This window comes from Rattus norvegicus, chromosome 2 (assembly GCF_021556685.1).
Source record: "Rattus norvegicus strain SHRSP/BbbUtx chromosome 2, alternate assembly SHRSP_T2T, whole genome shotgun sequence".
NCBI lineage: Eukaryota > Metazoa > Chordata > Mammalia > Rodentia > Muridae > Rattus > Rattus norvegicus.
The window spans coordinates 24,579,305-24,595,758 of NC_141535.1; the positions used below are offsets into that span (position 1 = coordinate 24,579,305).

The 16,454-nt window shown below is 39.7% G+C and overlaps 1 protein-coding gene across 53 annotated transcripts in view; it reads left to right on the forward strand.

The window, feature by feature from the left end:
• Positions 1–16,454, forward strand: part of Ssbp2 (single-stranded DNA binding protein 2) — a 282,626-nt gene that overhangs the window by 236,213 nt on the left and 29,959 nt on the right. For 34 of the 53 annotated variants that reach the window (XM_087625643.1, XM_087625627.1, XM_087625660.1 and 31 more), the window contains 4 exon segments: positions 3,426–3,492; positions 4,117–4,187; positions 8,361–8,428; positions 13,868–13,916. In XM_087625643.1, coding sequence (XP_087481769.1) covers positions 3,426–3,492; positions 4,117–4,187; positions 8,361–8,428; positions 13,868–13,916 — 255 coding nt within the window. 53 annotated transcript variants of the gene reach the window in all.

Here is a 16,454-nt window from a genome sequence, read left to right on the forward strand (position 1 = left end):
TTTGAGTACATTATTAGGATATTTGAAATGTCTCCTTTTTTTTTAAATATAAGCCCCTAGATCTATAAACTTCCCTTTTAGGACTGCCTTGGCTCTGTAGCAAGGGGTGATAGATTGTACTGTTGTTTGACTATAAGAAGTTTTATTTCCTCTCAGATTTCTTCAGTGATCCATTATTCATTGTATCAATGTCAGTAAGTAGATAACTCTGAAGTACACTGTTCAGTCTCTTCAATAGTTTGTATCATGTGGAGTTTTTCTTGTTGTGTCTTCCTTCTACACAAGGGTGTCCTGAGGCCACACCAGAGCCACATGGACATACAAGGGAGTGTGCTTGGAAGATGAGTTATATTGGGCAGATAAACACACTGATTCATTGCAAAAGAAAATAATTGTCAAGAATAAATGCCACTCTTCTTACTGTTGGATAAGATACTGACAATCCTAGACAAGAGGGAAAAAATAATCCAAGTTATCAGATTGGAATTTGACTGTTGAATGGATAATGTACAGTGAATTTTTTGCATATGTATGTACAGAGTATGGATTTATTGTGCACATACATAGGTTGGTGAGCTAGTTTTAACAAGAGACCTTGTCTCAAAATATAAGGTGGAGAGCAATTGAAGAAGGCATCACACACACACACACACACACACACACACACACACACACACACTCTTCTGTATCTGTGTGAGTGGTTGTATTGTATATTTGTGTTTGTGTGTGTATGGAGTTAGAGGTTGATATCAGCTGTCTTCCTCAACTGCTCTTTACCTTATAAATATACCATACAACTACTCACATAGTACACATGCACACATATACACATACACCAAACTCACAAAGGAATATGACTGACAGACTATACAAACTATAACCCACTGAATAAAATAGGGGTTCATAAGTAGGAAGTAAGTAGATGAATGGGTTTAGCTTCCTTACACTAACTGCCAGCCAGTGAACAGAGAGGCAGGGGACTATCTCCATATGACTATCTCAGTGGTTAGGGATTAGTAATGAATCTAACAAAGGAGTGGGGCATAAGGAATGAGATGCTGATATTATATTAGTTCTGATAATAAAACGTTCAGTTGCAAGTGCGGGGGATGATGATCTTACGATGTAGAAATCTGGCAAGTACCAACACAGATGAGAAACAAAGGTTATGGTCAAAGGTAAGGGTCAGTTGACATCTTGTAACCTCAGACATGGTACTCAGAGCATCATAGCCCCCTTGTGATATTCCTTCCAATTAAGAAAACATGATCGATCTGAGTCCAGCTCATGAAAAGAACATCTGAGTGACCATGTTAAAGCTCAAGGCTTATTCTTACAACCATTGATGGATGATATGTAACACTCGGTATCAGAGACATCCATAAAATACAACGCTTATTCTTCTTACAACCTTTGAGGGAGTGATAGACAAGGATTGGCATGAACAGGGAAAAGGGCAGTTATTTCTGCTTAGAAAAGCAGAAAGAGTCATGGCAGCTAAAGGCAGCACATGTTTCATGCTGGTATTGGAAAGAAATGGGAGAAATGACAAAGCTTAGGCCAGCTTTGTGGCCCGAGTGGAGGTACTGCTGCATCTGGATGATTTCCTGACTTGAAATATTCAGACACCGAGGCTTGATATCCGCACTTGCTCTCCAAAGCTCTCAGAGAAGATTAGTGATGTGGGGGATGGCAGCACAGAGGTTAGCATAGACTCTGAGGACTCTGGGTTGGCGTCTGTGAGAGCGCTTCATGAGGAACTTCTACATTGTAAGATTTGTTCCAAGAGAAAGTAAGAGGTTGATCCCAAACAGATCTCAAAGATGTCAGTTGTTAGAAAGAGAGATGATTTTAGTTTAGTTTTGTCTTTTTTTAATAGTTGGCATTTCATATCACTAATTAAAAGCATGAATAGAGAAAGTCCTTAAGTTTGGTATGGGTGGAAGTTAGTATGTGAGTGCACTGTGCTAACACAGGGATGGCACCAGCAGACAGGCTAACGTATACAGGGCGGAGTTAGAAGGCCCTGCGCAGAGGACCGTGGGAAGCTAAGGAGTGCTGAGGGTTCCCCAGGAAGAGCACACCAATCAACCATCCTAAACTAAGTGGTCAGCACTGAAAACATACTTACAAGTAACACTGTGTAAACTGAGCAGTTTATACTTATGTATTTAGGAATACATAATTAATTTAGAAATAATTATATCCCATATATATGTATATATAAACACACATATACACCATATGTATACATCACATACATGTGTGTGTGTATATATATACACACACACGTCAAGTGTAATTATTTCTAAATTAATTGCATACACATTATGTATGTTGTGTGTGTGGTGTGTATGTATGTGTAAAACAATTACTGAAAATAGAGTCCATGAATTTGAAAGAGAGGAAGGAAAGGTATATGAGACAGTTTAGAGGGAGGAAAGGGAAGGGGGAAATGATATAATTATATTATGTTCTCAGAAAACATAAGAAATGATTTTTAAACAGCTTTGGAATACCCTTACAAGTGTGTGGTCAGCAAGTACATTGGCTGTACTTTCAAACAACAAATCCAAGACTGAAAACAAGTGATGGGGAAAGAGAGTCCTTTGCTACATGCCATGATAACACTTAAGGAGACTCCAGTTTTGGGTGCAGAGCTGATAGATTTCTTTTTTAAATATTTGAATATTTAATTTAATAATATTTTCTAGTTAAGTTTAATTTATAGAAAGGTATTTCAGTATCCTTTATAAATTGAATTAAGATTTGAAGATGCCATTGTACTTGTAAGGAAGAAACAGGATGGTTTACTGTATACTGTTTCCAAATATTTTTGTGCAGGATGGAATGAAGCAGAATTTCTCCTCCTCCTTCCTTTCTTTACTTTTTCTTTTTCTTCTTTTTTTTGAGACAGTTTTTGTTTTGTTTTGTTTTGTTTTGTTTTGTTTGTAGCCTTGGCTATCCATGAACTTAGTCTGTAGACCAGGCTGACCTTGAACTCAGAGATTTACTTGCATTTGCCTCCCACCACACATGGCTCTCTATCTATATCAGTCTGTCTGTCTGTCTGTCTGTCTGTCTGTCTGTCTATCTATCTATCTATCCATCCATCCATCCATCCATCCATCCATCCATCCATCCATCCATCCAAGGTCTCTTTAGGCCATCAACTAGCTCTGCACACCAGGCTGGCCTTGAACTCACAGAGATCTGACTGAAGGTTTGCCACACCTCTGTCAGCCAAAACCAGAATGTCTTTTACAACAGAAATCTTGTGTTAATGCTAAATGGGAAGTCAAAAGTTCTTGGGAGACTCAGATGCATATTATAGTTGAAGAAACTTAAAGAGGGAAAATGTTAAAGCACATGTTTTATAAGTACTTACAATGTTACTTTTTATTTCTGTTTTTCTAAATTGCTAGGCACTTGGAGGTGTCCCAGGAAGTCAGCCATTACTCCCCAGTGGAATGGACCCAACACGACAACAAGGTAATTAAAGTAAAAGTGAAACTGATTTGCTGGACTAGTGAGGAAACTCATTAAGAACTTGATCGATATAAATATTCCATGATTTCATCAGCTGTATTTTCATAGCAACATGACTAAATGGTTTGTACTTCTAGCTTACTCTAGCTTATGGACAATGACAGAGCAGAGGTGCTGACATGAGAGGCAGAGTATAAAGTGTCTAAAGCCTGTGACGCCTTGGACAAGTAGGAAGTTAAGTGATTACAGTCACCAGCCCTTTCCTTTTTCAGATGAGGACTCCGTAGACGTAAAGGGAGGCACACAGAGTAACAAGTGACTTCATTCGTTCAGCAGCCCCAGTAGCCCGCTCCTGCCTGGGCAATATGTAGGTGCCATGGATAGCTAAGGCTGTATTCCAGGACATAATTGTCTAAAGAAACAGGAGCAAAGGCTGTAGCAGAAGTAACTCACTAAGGAAAAGGAAGAAAACTTTAGCTAAGAACCATAAAGAGTAGCTGATAGCCAGAGCTGGAAATGATGATTACAAAAGCCCGAGCTGGTGGCAGTGCTCAGGTCCGCCATGGTCCAGCCTCCAGCCTACGGCTCATAGCTGCTCTGTGGCTAATCACTTCCTACTTCCTTCAGGACATCCAAATATGGGCGGACCGATGCAGAGAATGACTCCCCCAAGAGGAATGGTGCCCTTAGGACCACAGGTAAGGACCATCAACCTGGAAGGAGGCTGGGGTGCCGCCTCCTGATGAGACAGATGTGTTTGCTGGGTTTTAGCATATGCACTGAAGTGCTGACAGACCTTGGGGCTGATGGCATTGGACACATAGATCTTATGTAAAATTCCAAAAGAAAAGGCACACTAAAAGAAAACATGAATACTTCCTTTGCAAAATCAGATAGTTTATTTTTTCTATTTGTATTAGCAGTATCTTTTTATCTATTTCTATTAACATGGAGGAAATAAAGCACCTTGGTAAAATTTACTTCAGAAACCATAAATACTAACAATAACCTAAAAGGTTACACCATACAAAAAGGGATTACAGAAAATTAATTATAAATACCACGCATTAAACAAAAGCAAGTGCTCATGACAGGAAGGAGAGAAAGTCGATGTAAGATCATTTAGAGTGGCAGGAGTCTCCTAACAGTCACTGCGTATCAAACCTGCCAGGTAAAATGCACACATCAAAAAAGGTAAACTGAAAGATAATGGAAAGTATTCCTAAAACAGACATTTTACTATGTAGCTGCCACCTGTAAACTGCCCCATTTCTGGAATAGGCTCTGGAGTGGTATTTGTAGCCTTATGCACAGACAGACAGACAGACAGTCTCTCTCACACACACACACATGCACACGCACACGCGCATGCACGCATGCACACATGCACGCACACACACATTTTGTCTGAGTCAGGGTCTCCACTATGTACTCTGACTGACCTGGAACTAATTCTGTAGACCAGACTGACTTCGAACTCTGCCTTTCCCTAGAGTGCTAGGATAAAGTCTTGTGCTACTGATTGGTCCCCATAACTTTTCTATAAATGCCACTTCTGTGGTTTTTGACCTTAAGGTATGTGTAATGAAGTGAGATAGTCATTTCTGGGAACAACGTAAGTGTGAAACAGAGAAATATATTTAGCGTAATGAATCTTAAGTCCTCTGGTGCGCACAGACAGAGTGACTGTGTGGTCAATGTGTATCTGTGGCTGAAGACAGAAATGCCTACCCCAAGCCAAGGCATATTTATAATCTGTTTCCATCTACGGACAGCAGAAAGTGATTTTAAATATGCTTCCAACAGAAAGGCAAAATTATTTATTTCATCAGAAAAATATCTTCTGATACTATATTCAAAATAACTTTCTCCTTTATTTCTCTGAGTTATGTAGCTAACCTATGTCCTTAATATCAACAAGTTCCATGGGATTAATGGGAAAAGCCACTTAAATTACACAGCTATTTCAGTTTTGAAGTGTAAGTAAGCTACATACAAGGGACATTTAAAAATCAGATAGTTGGGGTAGATAAATGTCAACAGATTCCATACATCTAAATACAACCTAAAATGTGGAATTCTGCTTACTACAGGATAAAACTTCCTCATAATTAAGTTGTCCAGTCAAGGAAAGACATGTCAAAGTCTCCAAGCAGACAGTCTGAATGCCATTTTGTGAGGAACATTGCATCAGAGGAGAGATTAGCCCAAGTGGAATCGTGCTAGTGTCATGAGCTTTAGGTGAAAGAGCTCATCCCTTTCTGTCCTGGTGAGACCACACCACTCGGAAAGGTTACTCTCTTTTTCTTCTTGGTTACTTTGTGATTTAGAATATTGTTCACAAAGTGAAAATATTTTATATCTCTAAACCATGTATTATAGTAGATAACCGCTTGCTTCCTATGACAATTCAGATTAATTAGCTCATCATTTATTGAAGGCCTACTGTGTATCAGACATTTGACTTGACTGTTGAGTATAACAAGGTTAATGAAATAGGATTTCAGTCTGAAGATGCATACTACTGAGCGCGAAATATAGCTGCATTACTAAAAGCCTAGAAAACGAAGTGTGTCCCCTGATGTAATTATTCAAGGAGTAATCATATGAGCAGAGAAGTGAGGCTTTAGAGTTGAAACCTGGGGCATGAGGGGTTCGGTTACATTTTATTAGCATCCATGAATAAAACTAACAGCTACAGTTTTTAAGTAGCAAGTGCCATGTTTTATGTTTTAATTCATCAAACACTCTGGTAATTTATATCTCATTTATTCTAACAAAAATCTACATGGAAATTAATAGTATTGCAGGTAAGGAAATAGGTCAAGAGAATCGGTGGCTCATATAAAAGAGTTGCTCCTATGGCATACACCTGTATTTCCTGAACTCCAGAGGCTGAAGCAGGACAATCTCAAACCCAAGGCCAACTGGACTATGTAGGAAGACCCTGTGTCCCAAAGGCAGAGTGTTGGAGAGGCCGTGAAGCTATAGCAGTAGAGATACAAGCTCCAAGGAATGTCTGTGGAATGTTCGATTTCCTAAAACTCACAGATGAAGAGAAAAGTGCAGACTTGCTGTGAGGTGTCCATGCCCCATTTCACCTCAGGCATGTGACGCTCGGTCCTTATTAGCTGCTTGTTTAACCGCAGACGGTGTGGTTAGAGTGAGTCCCTCCTGCTTACACACCTGAGTGTAAAGCGTATCTCCTGATCTAGAACGCAAATAATAACAGGAGGGGCACCAGGCGGGAGACTGAGTGACATCATTGTCCAGAATGCCATTCTACCTAGAGTTGAGGGACTTTCTCATTGACTCACTTCCTTGTCCTCTTACCACCACCTCCAAATGTCCCTGTAGGATGAGTTAACATGGCTATGAAAGTGTAGCATCTTTACTTTGGAAAGTCCAGGAGGCTCGGGATAGAACTGGGAAATGTTAAAAATGTAGGAAATAAAAGCAGAAAGGGTAGGCTGGGCTGGGCTGTGAAGACCTTATGGGGACACGTTGAGGAGTTTGGGCTTATTTGAAAAGTAATCTGGGTCATTTAACTTTTAAGTGACTTGGGTCATACTGTGATTTAGAGAACATATCTGCAGAAGTATACAGAATCAACCATGGAGAAAAGCCCAGTTAAGGTAACACAGTAGCCTTCCCACTGGGAGGCAGAACAGCATCCCGGGCATTCAGTACAGCAGTCAGCAGACTCTGCACATGACCAATAGGGCGTTTTTAAAAAGGAAAGCCATGATAGAATGTCTGGAAACTTCTAGCATGAGCTGTTATGTAGTAGGTGATGCTAAGGGACTGTGAAAGAGTAAACATAAAGAACTTCAGCCACAGCACATGACAGTGTGTTCTCCTGTGTGTGCCCAGCATGGACAGCAGCCAGGCAGAAGCAGCACTGTCAACCCGAATATAATCTAGGAACTCAATGAGACATGATAGAGGAGGTTTGGGATCCTAAGGAATAGCAGTGTTTGAACAGACCGTAAGAGATAAGGTTACATGAATGCACATTTATTGAAAATAATACTGTAGCTAAAACTTGAAGAAAAGCAACGTTAAAACTGGTCAAAACTGAAGAAGCCAGCAATGTAGCTGGAACAGAACAGTGAAAAGAAGATTAGCATCAGGAAACCAAATGTGAAAGTCACTAACTGTGTCAAATGTATTAATATGGTAACCGGAAAAGTCACATTTGACAACTATTGTCAACTAACATGAAATACGCTGTGCAGATAAAAGCCTTTGAGCTGCCTTTCTTCTCCTTTAGTGCACACAGTAGGTTCTGATGAGAGTTATGGGGTCACATAAGCCATGCGTGAGTATTTCCCATATGCTTCAGTTTTCAGATAGTTGGCGTTTGCAAAGAGTGCGTTTCCATGGTGGATATCTTACTTTGAATAGAAGCTTATTTATGGTCAGCATTCTTGGGTTGGGTTTACCTGTTGTATTTCTTTTCAGACTTCATGAAACTGTTCTAATCTAATAGTTTCAAACCCGTTGGATTAATAATTTATCTAAAAACAGAATTTTGGATTTATGAGATATTTATTTGAAAAAGTAACTAATTTACAGATATTAGATATTAATAAAATATGCTAAATGTTATAATTTGATCATACCTTGATCATTCAACATGATCCAATGATTTTCTGTATTCATAGAACTTTTAAATGGCATTGACCAAAGTAGTTGTGTTAAAATAGAAACAAAAATACAAGAGTGGACCCTTCAGAGAATGATACACAGGCCTTATCCAGTCCGCACTTGCGTAGGGAAATCATTAACCTGCTCTCCTTTCTTTCCCCCCTCCTCTTTGGTTTTGTTTTTTTGTTTTGTGGTAGTCTGACCCTTGGTTATCATTACAGAACTATGGAGGTGCAATGAGACCCCCACTGAATGCTTTAGGTGGCCCCGGAATGCCTGGAATGAACATGTAAGCAATGCTTATTACTCTGTCTGGTGACTGTTCTGTCTTCTGAAGTTACGTGAGCTGTTAGCAGCTTCAGTGCACAGTGTCTTTACTGTATGAAGTGACCTACACGGGAGTGCGGTCTCGCTTCATCTTCATGCCTTCCTATCAGGTTTCTCTTCCAATGCAACTTTCAGTTGTTTTTGTTTTTTAGGTACCATAATCCACAACATTCAGCCTGTTGCTTTTTAATAATTATGTATTGATTCATAAAGATTTATATAAACACTAAGAAGGGATGCAGACACCTGAACTATGTACTGACTCTACAGAAGATGATACTTGATAAGTTCTCTGTGCTAGCCGACAGTGCAGTTAAGAGGTCTCCCCAAAATATGTCTGTGTTTGTGTCATGGGGCCACTTTCAGCACAAAAGAATTTTCTGTGTTAAAGAACACAGCACGGGGCTGATTCTCTTTGAAAACCCAATGTGTACCTGGGTAAGGATCAAACTGCACATGTTTGTTTTCCAGTCACAAAAGAGTAGTTTGTTTCTGTTGCAGTGCAATTTGCTAAGGAATTTTTATTTCTTTTGCATTCTCCAACCTTCCCTCAAAGCCTGTCTGTATACAGTAGATCGTGTTAATGGTTTTATGAATTCACCAGAGGACCAGAGCCCGCCGAGGTGATGTAGCCTCAGGAGACACATCAGAAGTGACTAGTGCGCTCCATGCAGGCCTGTGAGGTTCTTCCCAACCTCACTTCCCATCTGCCTGCTTTTAGCTCCTTACATATTAAATGAAACAACCCTGCTATCATCTAGTGGCATGAAGACACACTGTGAAATAAGCTCTTTTGATGTATGCAGGGTTTTTTTAAGCTTCTGAAACCATTTTCATAGGATGCAATTTTTACTAAAACTGAAAATAGGTTAATAAGTAGATACCAGGCAGACTCAAAACTAACAGAACAGGAAGAAAAGTAGGTCAAATTTTCCTACAACATCCTTTTACTTTTGTAATAAAAATGGATAGACATGAACTGGCTCTTGTTGAACTCCTCAAAGGCTCGCCCTTTTATTATGGTTGCTACAGTAGGATTGAATGATATTTTGTGCTCATGTCAAAGCTGGAGCTCTTACCAGTAGGACAGAAAATATATGCAACATAAGTTAGATTCTCAAGTTAAAAGTCAATATATTTTATAAAATTTGAATGTTATGATCAACCAGGTTGTAACAGCTGATAAGAACATATCTAATACAGTTTGGTATCGTACTTGGCTTTAAGTAAGCTCTTTAATCAACTCGAAAACTTTATTTTCATATGAATTGAGAGGCTCAAATAAGTACCAAAAATTATCTAGTTTCTTCCCATATATGCGCTGATGTATTCACATGTGAATATTCTTTAATTCCATGTACTGTAAAAACTAAAAATATGGCTGAAGCTCATAGTAGGATTTTGGGGGGGGTTGCTATTTGGACTTCTTAAGTAGTAGTCTTGATAATTCCTCTTATAGAATGTTTTATAGCTCTTAAAGAGAATGTAATTATACAAGCTTATTCCCAGTTTTTGTTACTATTCCCTTCTATTTTAGAGTTTCTGTTTTTTTTTTTTTCAATTTTAGTAAACTAGGATTCTGTCAGAGACAATGAAAAAATACATATATATATATTTAGGCATAATAAATATTTTTCTCTAGCATGGAAACTGTAATTAATGAAGTTCTAATCAGAAAGGGCAATTGCATTGCCGTTACCCCCAGAAAATCAAGGGTGGACTAAAACAGAGATATACACAGTACCTTCATTATATTTATAAATTGAATTAAAATTCACATCATTACTTAACAATCTTTAATCATGTCACCCCACCCCCAAATTTTCAAATAGAATCTAAGGCTTTCTTTATGCCATTTTAAAAGGAAAACAAGAAAGAAAACCCTGTTGGACACTTAAAATTGGAAGATAAAGCGTGGTGTTCTCTACTTGCCACTGCTTGTTTACCATGACAGCGGAACGCAGTGGAAAGGCCAGCCTGGGCACCAACGGGTGGAATACTGTGTTCTCGCCTGCCACCACAACTTTCATAACTAAAACATCCCCAACAAAAATAACTTCATTAACGAAAGTTCATAAACTGAAAATTGGTCATCTGGAAGAAGCTTGCAGTGGTGGGACTCAGGACAAACCGCACAGCTCAGTGGCATGCAGAGTAGACACCCTATAACACATTTACAAGTGAACACCCAACATGGAGTGCCTTAAAGTGAAATTTACAAACTGTGGCCCAAATGCGAATATTCTCAAATACGTTACAGATCACCCTGAGAGGACGTGCCGGTGGCAGAGTGCTCGTGAAGTGAGTAGTCGGCAGGCTTCCACAAGCGCCAGACCTGCTCCTTGCCTGGAGCATTGTGCCTTAGCCTCGCCACCCTGCTGTTCACAGAACATGGCTCTGCAAGGACCCAAACGGTTATTTAGGAGAGAGATTTTCATAGGAGATTCATCTTCTTGGTAATCATGATTCCTAGGGTCCATCCAGATAGATGCTTACCAAAAATACGATCATCTTTTCCGTTCCCTTTTCCTCTTTGCCTTTAAACAGGGCTCATCTGCCTAACTTTCATTCAAAATAACGTTTGTGAAACACTACCTCAGCCTCAGAGCGAGTGGAGATTACTTGCTTGCTCAGTTGTTCTCTAAAACCACTGGTTTGAAATACCTGTAGGATCTTTTAGTGTGTTTAAATGAGTTCAAATATAATTTCCTACAATATTAAAATGAAATTTAATATGAAATGCAGTATTCTAGAACTAGATTAATATAAGCAATTGAAATGATTCTCTTTATAATAAATATAACATTTAACTGATGTTATTGAATTTATTTATTTATTTATTTATTTTGAGAAAGGATTTCTCTGTGTAACCCTGGCTATCCTGGAACTCACTTTGTAGACCAGGCTGGCCCCAAACTTACAGAGATCCACCTGCCTCTGCCTTCCAAGTGCTGGAAGTCTTGGATGGTCATATACCATTGCACCTGGCAAAAAAAAAAAAAAAAAAAAAAAAAGAAAAAAGAAAAAAAATTGAAAGAATTTGTTTTATTTAATTAAATTAAAATTCTGACTTTTAATTTAGCTTCTTATTTAATATTAGGCATATTTTAACACGGATATTCTTTTTTAAGACAGTTTTTTTTAGATTTTTAAAAAAGATTTATTTGTGTGTGTGTGTGTGTGTATGAATACATTGTTGCTATATCCTCAGACACCAGAAGAGGGCATCTGATCAGATGGTCGTGAGCCACCATGTGGTTGCTGGGATTTGAACTCAGGACGTCTGGAAGAGCAGTCAGTGCTCTTAACCGCTGGGCCATCTCTCCAGCCCTGTTAGACATATTTTACATTAAACATTTTATATATCTTATTCATAAGTTCTTTTTTTAAAAGATACATTGACTTTGATGCACATGCTCCAGCGTGTGTATGGGGCTCAGAGGTGGGGCCTAGGGAACGGAGCTAGAGCAGGGGGCGGGCTCAGCACCTTTACCTGTTGGACCATGTTGTAGGCTAATCACATTCAAAGTTAAGACATCACTACCGTCGCAGTACTAAACTTTGCTATGATCTGAGCATTTTCTAGAACATTTCAAGACAACTATTTCTCAGTTTCTTGATTACATTATATGACACGTCAGACAAACTGTGTGGCTGTATTGTCCTACTCAAATGTTTGATTGATCAGCAGACATCCTGTTCCCCTCATTCTGTGTCTGTCGGGCCATGGAATCCTGTATGTAAACCATCTTTCAGAAGTGTTTGGTAACCCATTATAAGCCTGTCACCTCAGGAGAGACTCCACTTGAAGCCTTTGGAACAGAGCCTGAGGAGGGATCTAAAACGCTTCCCTCTGTTACACCCCTAGGGAGTACCAAGCTCAAACTAAAGTAGTTGTAAGGATTCCAAGCAAACGCTACTAATATAGTAGGGAACTTGGACAGTGTTTTTATTTAATGTTTATTACTTTAGACTTAAGATTACTAGATTCAAGGGACTTTTTATTATTCATCTTATTTGTTTACATTTCAAATGTTATCCCCCTTCTTGGTCCCCCCTCCAGAACCCCCCCTATCCCCCCCACTTTGCTTCCCTACCCACCCACCCACTCCCACCTCACCACTGTAGCATGCCCCTTCTCTGGGGGCATCAAGTCTCCACAGGACCAAGTGTCTCCCCTCCCACTGATGCCAGATGAGGCAGTCAGTCCTCTGCTATTTATGTAGCTGGAGCCATGGGCTGGCCCATGTGTACTCTTTGGTTGATGATTTGGTCCCGGGAGCTCTGAGGGTCTGGTTAATTGATAGCGTTGTTCTTCCTTCCGTCCTTCCCTAACTCTCCCATCGTGCTCCCCAGGCTCAGCCCAGTGGCTCGCTCTAAGTATCTGCATCTGTCTCAGTCAGGTGCTGGCAGAGCCCCTCAGAGGACGCTGAAGGAAAAGGCCATTCAAAGGACGTTTTAAAAATGGAATATTCCACGGCCTTAGTGATTAGTGACTAGAAAGGGAATTTTCAATAACCTAATAGAAGAAGGGAAGTTGAAAATAGTCTACTTTTCATAAAACAATATTTATTCAAATGCACTTAACACGACAGCCCAGGTATATGAATTTGATTTAATTAACTGGGCATTAATTTTGTTTATAATGTTTAAAATAGAAAACATTCTTCTGAATTCTAAAATGAAGCAATATATTGATATAGACTATCTCCATTTTAAGACTTCCTCTCTCTATCTTTAACTAAAATTATGAAACATCGAGAAAGCTGTAATCTAAATGTATATATTATGTATCACATCATTATATATTCTAATAACAAATTTATAGAGCGATAATATAGAGCATGTCCTTTAAGTGTGCCATCCTTTTCTGGCAGATGATGGTACCAATGGCTTAGTAACTGGGTAGAGTCATACATGACAGTGAGGCGAATGCTGGACTCAGTGCTTCCCAGGACTAGGTCCCCGTTAGCACTAACGGTGACCTCATGGAAGCAGGCTGGTTTGCACAGTGCTTACTTGTAATCTAAGAGTCGTTTATGTAGACACTTTACAAGTGCTTTCATCTGAATGGTACTCAGGGGCTCACACTCAGGTCTTCAGTTATGTTATCTGTATTTGATCCCTTTTACTCTAAAACTACTAAAAGTTATTTAGTAGCATATATATATAGACTAGCATAGGTGGCTTCCATTTTCATTTATAAAAATGTACAATAGTTAACTACACATGACGCTGTTTTATGGGATAATTTTCTTGCATTCAAGGGAAGGTCATTAAGATGACTAAGTGATTCTTGAGCTTGACTGTGATGGTGCATGGTAACTACGTGACAAACAGTGCTGTCTGCTGTGCAGCCACTGAGGCTCGGGTTGAATTAATCTGTCATATCATTTTGTAGGGGTCCAGGTGGTGGTAGACCGTGGCCAAACCCAACAAATGCCAATTCAGTGAGTATACATACTTTGCACTTTGTAACGGTTAGCAGGGAAAAGCTTACTGCTCTTGAGAGCTACCTGGTCTGCTGTGTTACCCATTTAAAGTAGTTGCTCAAAAAACAGTTTTGTTTATATTCTTCTAGAAAAAAAGTGTATCTTATTTTTGAAATTATGTGTTTTTTAATTTCATACATGAACGTGTTTTATGCCACATAACTTGAGATTTTCAGAAGTAAAGGTAGGAATCCTGAGTGTACTGCAGTAGTTTGTGTAGCAGTCCATGTAACAGGCTTGGGTTTTTTTCTAACACCTATACGGTCACTGGGCTGCCAGTGAAGAGGAGTCTCAGGGAGTTACTATCTGTGCACTGTGGTCCTCGCACCCAGAGGCACACATCCATGTAGCACCTGTGCCTGTCAGCTAAGGTGCCATTACTGCACATGTGTGTCTGACATCCTGGGAGTTTGGCTCATGTTTTCATGACAGTGGTTTAATTCATTTTTTTTCTCTCCATGAGATTACAGGTTGGAAATTAGACTATTGGGCTTTAAAATTATTTTAGTTTTATGATCCTGGAGCAGGTTTTCTTCATCTTTGAAATCATAAGCATTTCAGTGTGTGACACAAGCCTGCTGGGTAGTGTATTGTACAGTGCACAGTACACGGATACCTGAGCTAAGGGTGAGTGACAGCCAGGCAGTCCCTGGCGCTGACAGAGAAGGGATGCACCTTACTGGCTACGCACAGGTACGTCTGTTCCCGGCAGGTGCCTGAACGCTAAGTGAGTCTGAAGCACAGCTCACATTTAGGACTAATTCAGAACTTCAAAGGATTTCAAGGAGCCAGTCACTGAGCGAGTAGGTGGGGCTTCTGGGTCCAAGAGGAGAAGAGGGGAAGTAGGAGAAAAGATAGGTCTTTTGGACAGGATTGATGATGGAGGACAAAATGTAGGTAGCGGAGGCCCCCAGTTCAGGGGGTAGATTGGCTGGGATCCACTATTGAAGGGTGTGTATCTTAGAATAGCTTACAAATTAGGATGTTAGCTTTTTCACCCAGCAATTATGTTCATTATGGAAATTCCCAGTTTATGTTTCATGGTGGTTATTCACTCATATAAATTATCCAAATTCATAGTGATCTCTTCTCACACGTGTTTGGTCATCATTATCTATCCACCCTTCAAATCTCCATCCCACCGTTTTCATTACTCCTCCAACCCCCTCCCAGTCCTTAAGATTTCTAAAACTCCTGATTTAAATCTGACTCAGGTTCCATGAGTTCAAAAACTGTGTTCTTTTTTGTCACCCTTGTTGTTTTAGATAGAATGAAGGCTGTGTGTCAGCCCAGGTTGATAGGTTTGCAGCTTTAGTGGACTCAAAAAACTGCCCTTACCTGTTACAGAAAGGAATTGGAAGGAACCATTAACTGAGCTAGAGTCACGTGCCCTACTTCATGAAGCAGACAGATGTCTAAATATGAACTGACCTAGGTCGTGTGCCTACTCCTGGACCCACACAACCCTAGTCAAGTCAAAATAAAGAAGTACACTTAACTAGAAAATATGAAAGGGGTTGTTATTAGAACAAGGAATTGTCACAGCACCAGATCTTTTGCATGGCATTATATTGACCAGTTTACTGATTTGACAGGAGAAAAAAAGGAGTAAATCCTTTAAGGAAAAGAAGTGATCAACTGTAAGGAAAATACAGTACAAATTTGTATAATTCAAAAAAAGGGCACTAAAACCTGGCTCCTACTTTCCACTGGCATAATACGTGCTGTTGTCCCCCACCACCAGTGCTTGGAAGGTAATTGAATACTTTCCTACGGGAGAAAGGTGTAACTGGAATTACACCAGTCATTCTAAAAGCAGAAGTTGCATCTTTAACCCTATTCATACCACCGCAATCATGAATATTACGGTGCAGAATTCCTTTCTAGCTTAATCATGCAACATATGTGACCTTTGATTTTCTTATCAGCTTGTGGAGTTAAATGATTCTGACCCACTAGCTCTGTGATCTTATTATAACATGTTTTAAAATATTTTATATATATTTATGTAATACTTACATTTATATAACAAAATAAATAACATACAGCATTGTGTGTGCACACGTACACGTGCACACACATGCTTGCCTGAGTGGATGTAAGAGCATCACATGTGTATAGCAGCCCATGAAGTTCAGAAGTGCCCAGAGGACTCTCTGGAACTGGAATTATGACACGTTTGTCATTGAATGTGAAGCGACTCTCAGTTCTCCAGCCCTGCTCATTGTGGTTGGCATTACCCTCCACTCCCTTTGCTGTGTCTCGGCTGAGATGGCACAGTGTCCGCTTGGCTCCCTTTGCCTGGCTCTCATAGAGTCACATCACTAAAGCATGCATATAACAGTATGAACCTCTTATTTCCTAGAGCATGCATTCATTCCTGGTCAATCATGTGGCCTTATCAGTTACTACCCAGCATGTGAGTCCTGCAGTGTAACAGCCACCCTGAGCATGCTGTGCTCCCTCTCGTTCCCTCTCTTTCCTTCGGTTCTCCCC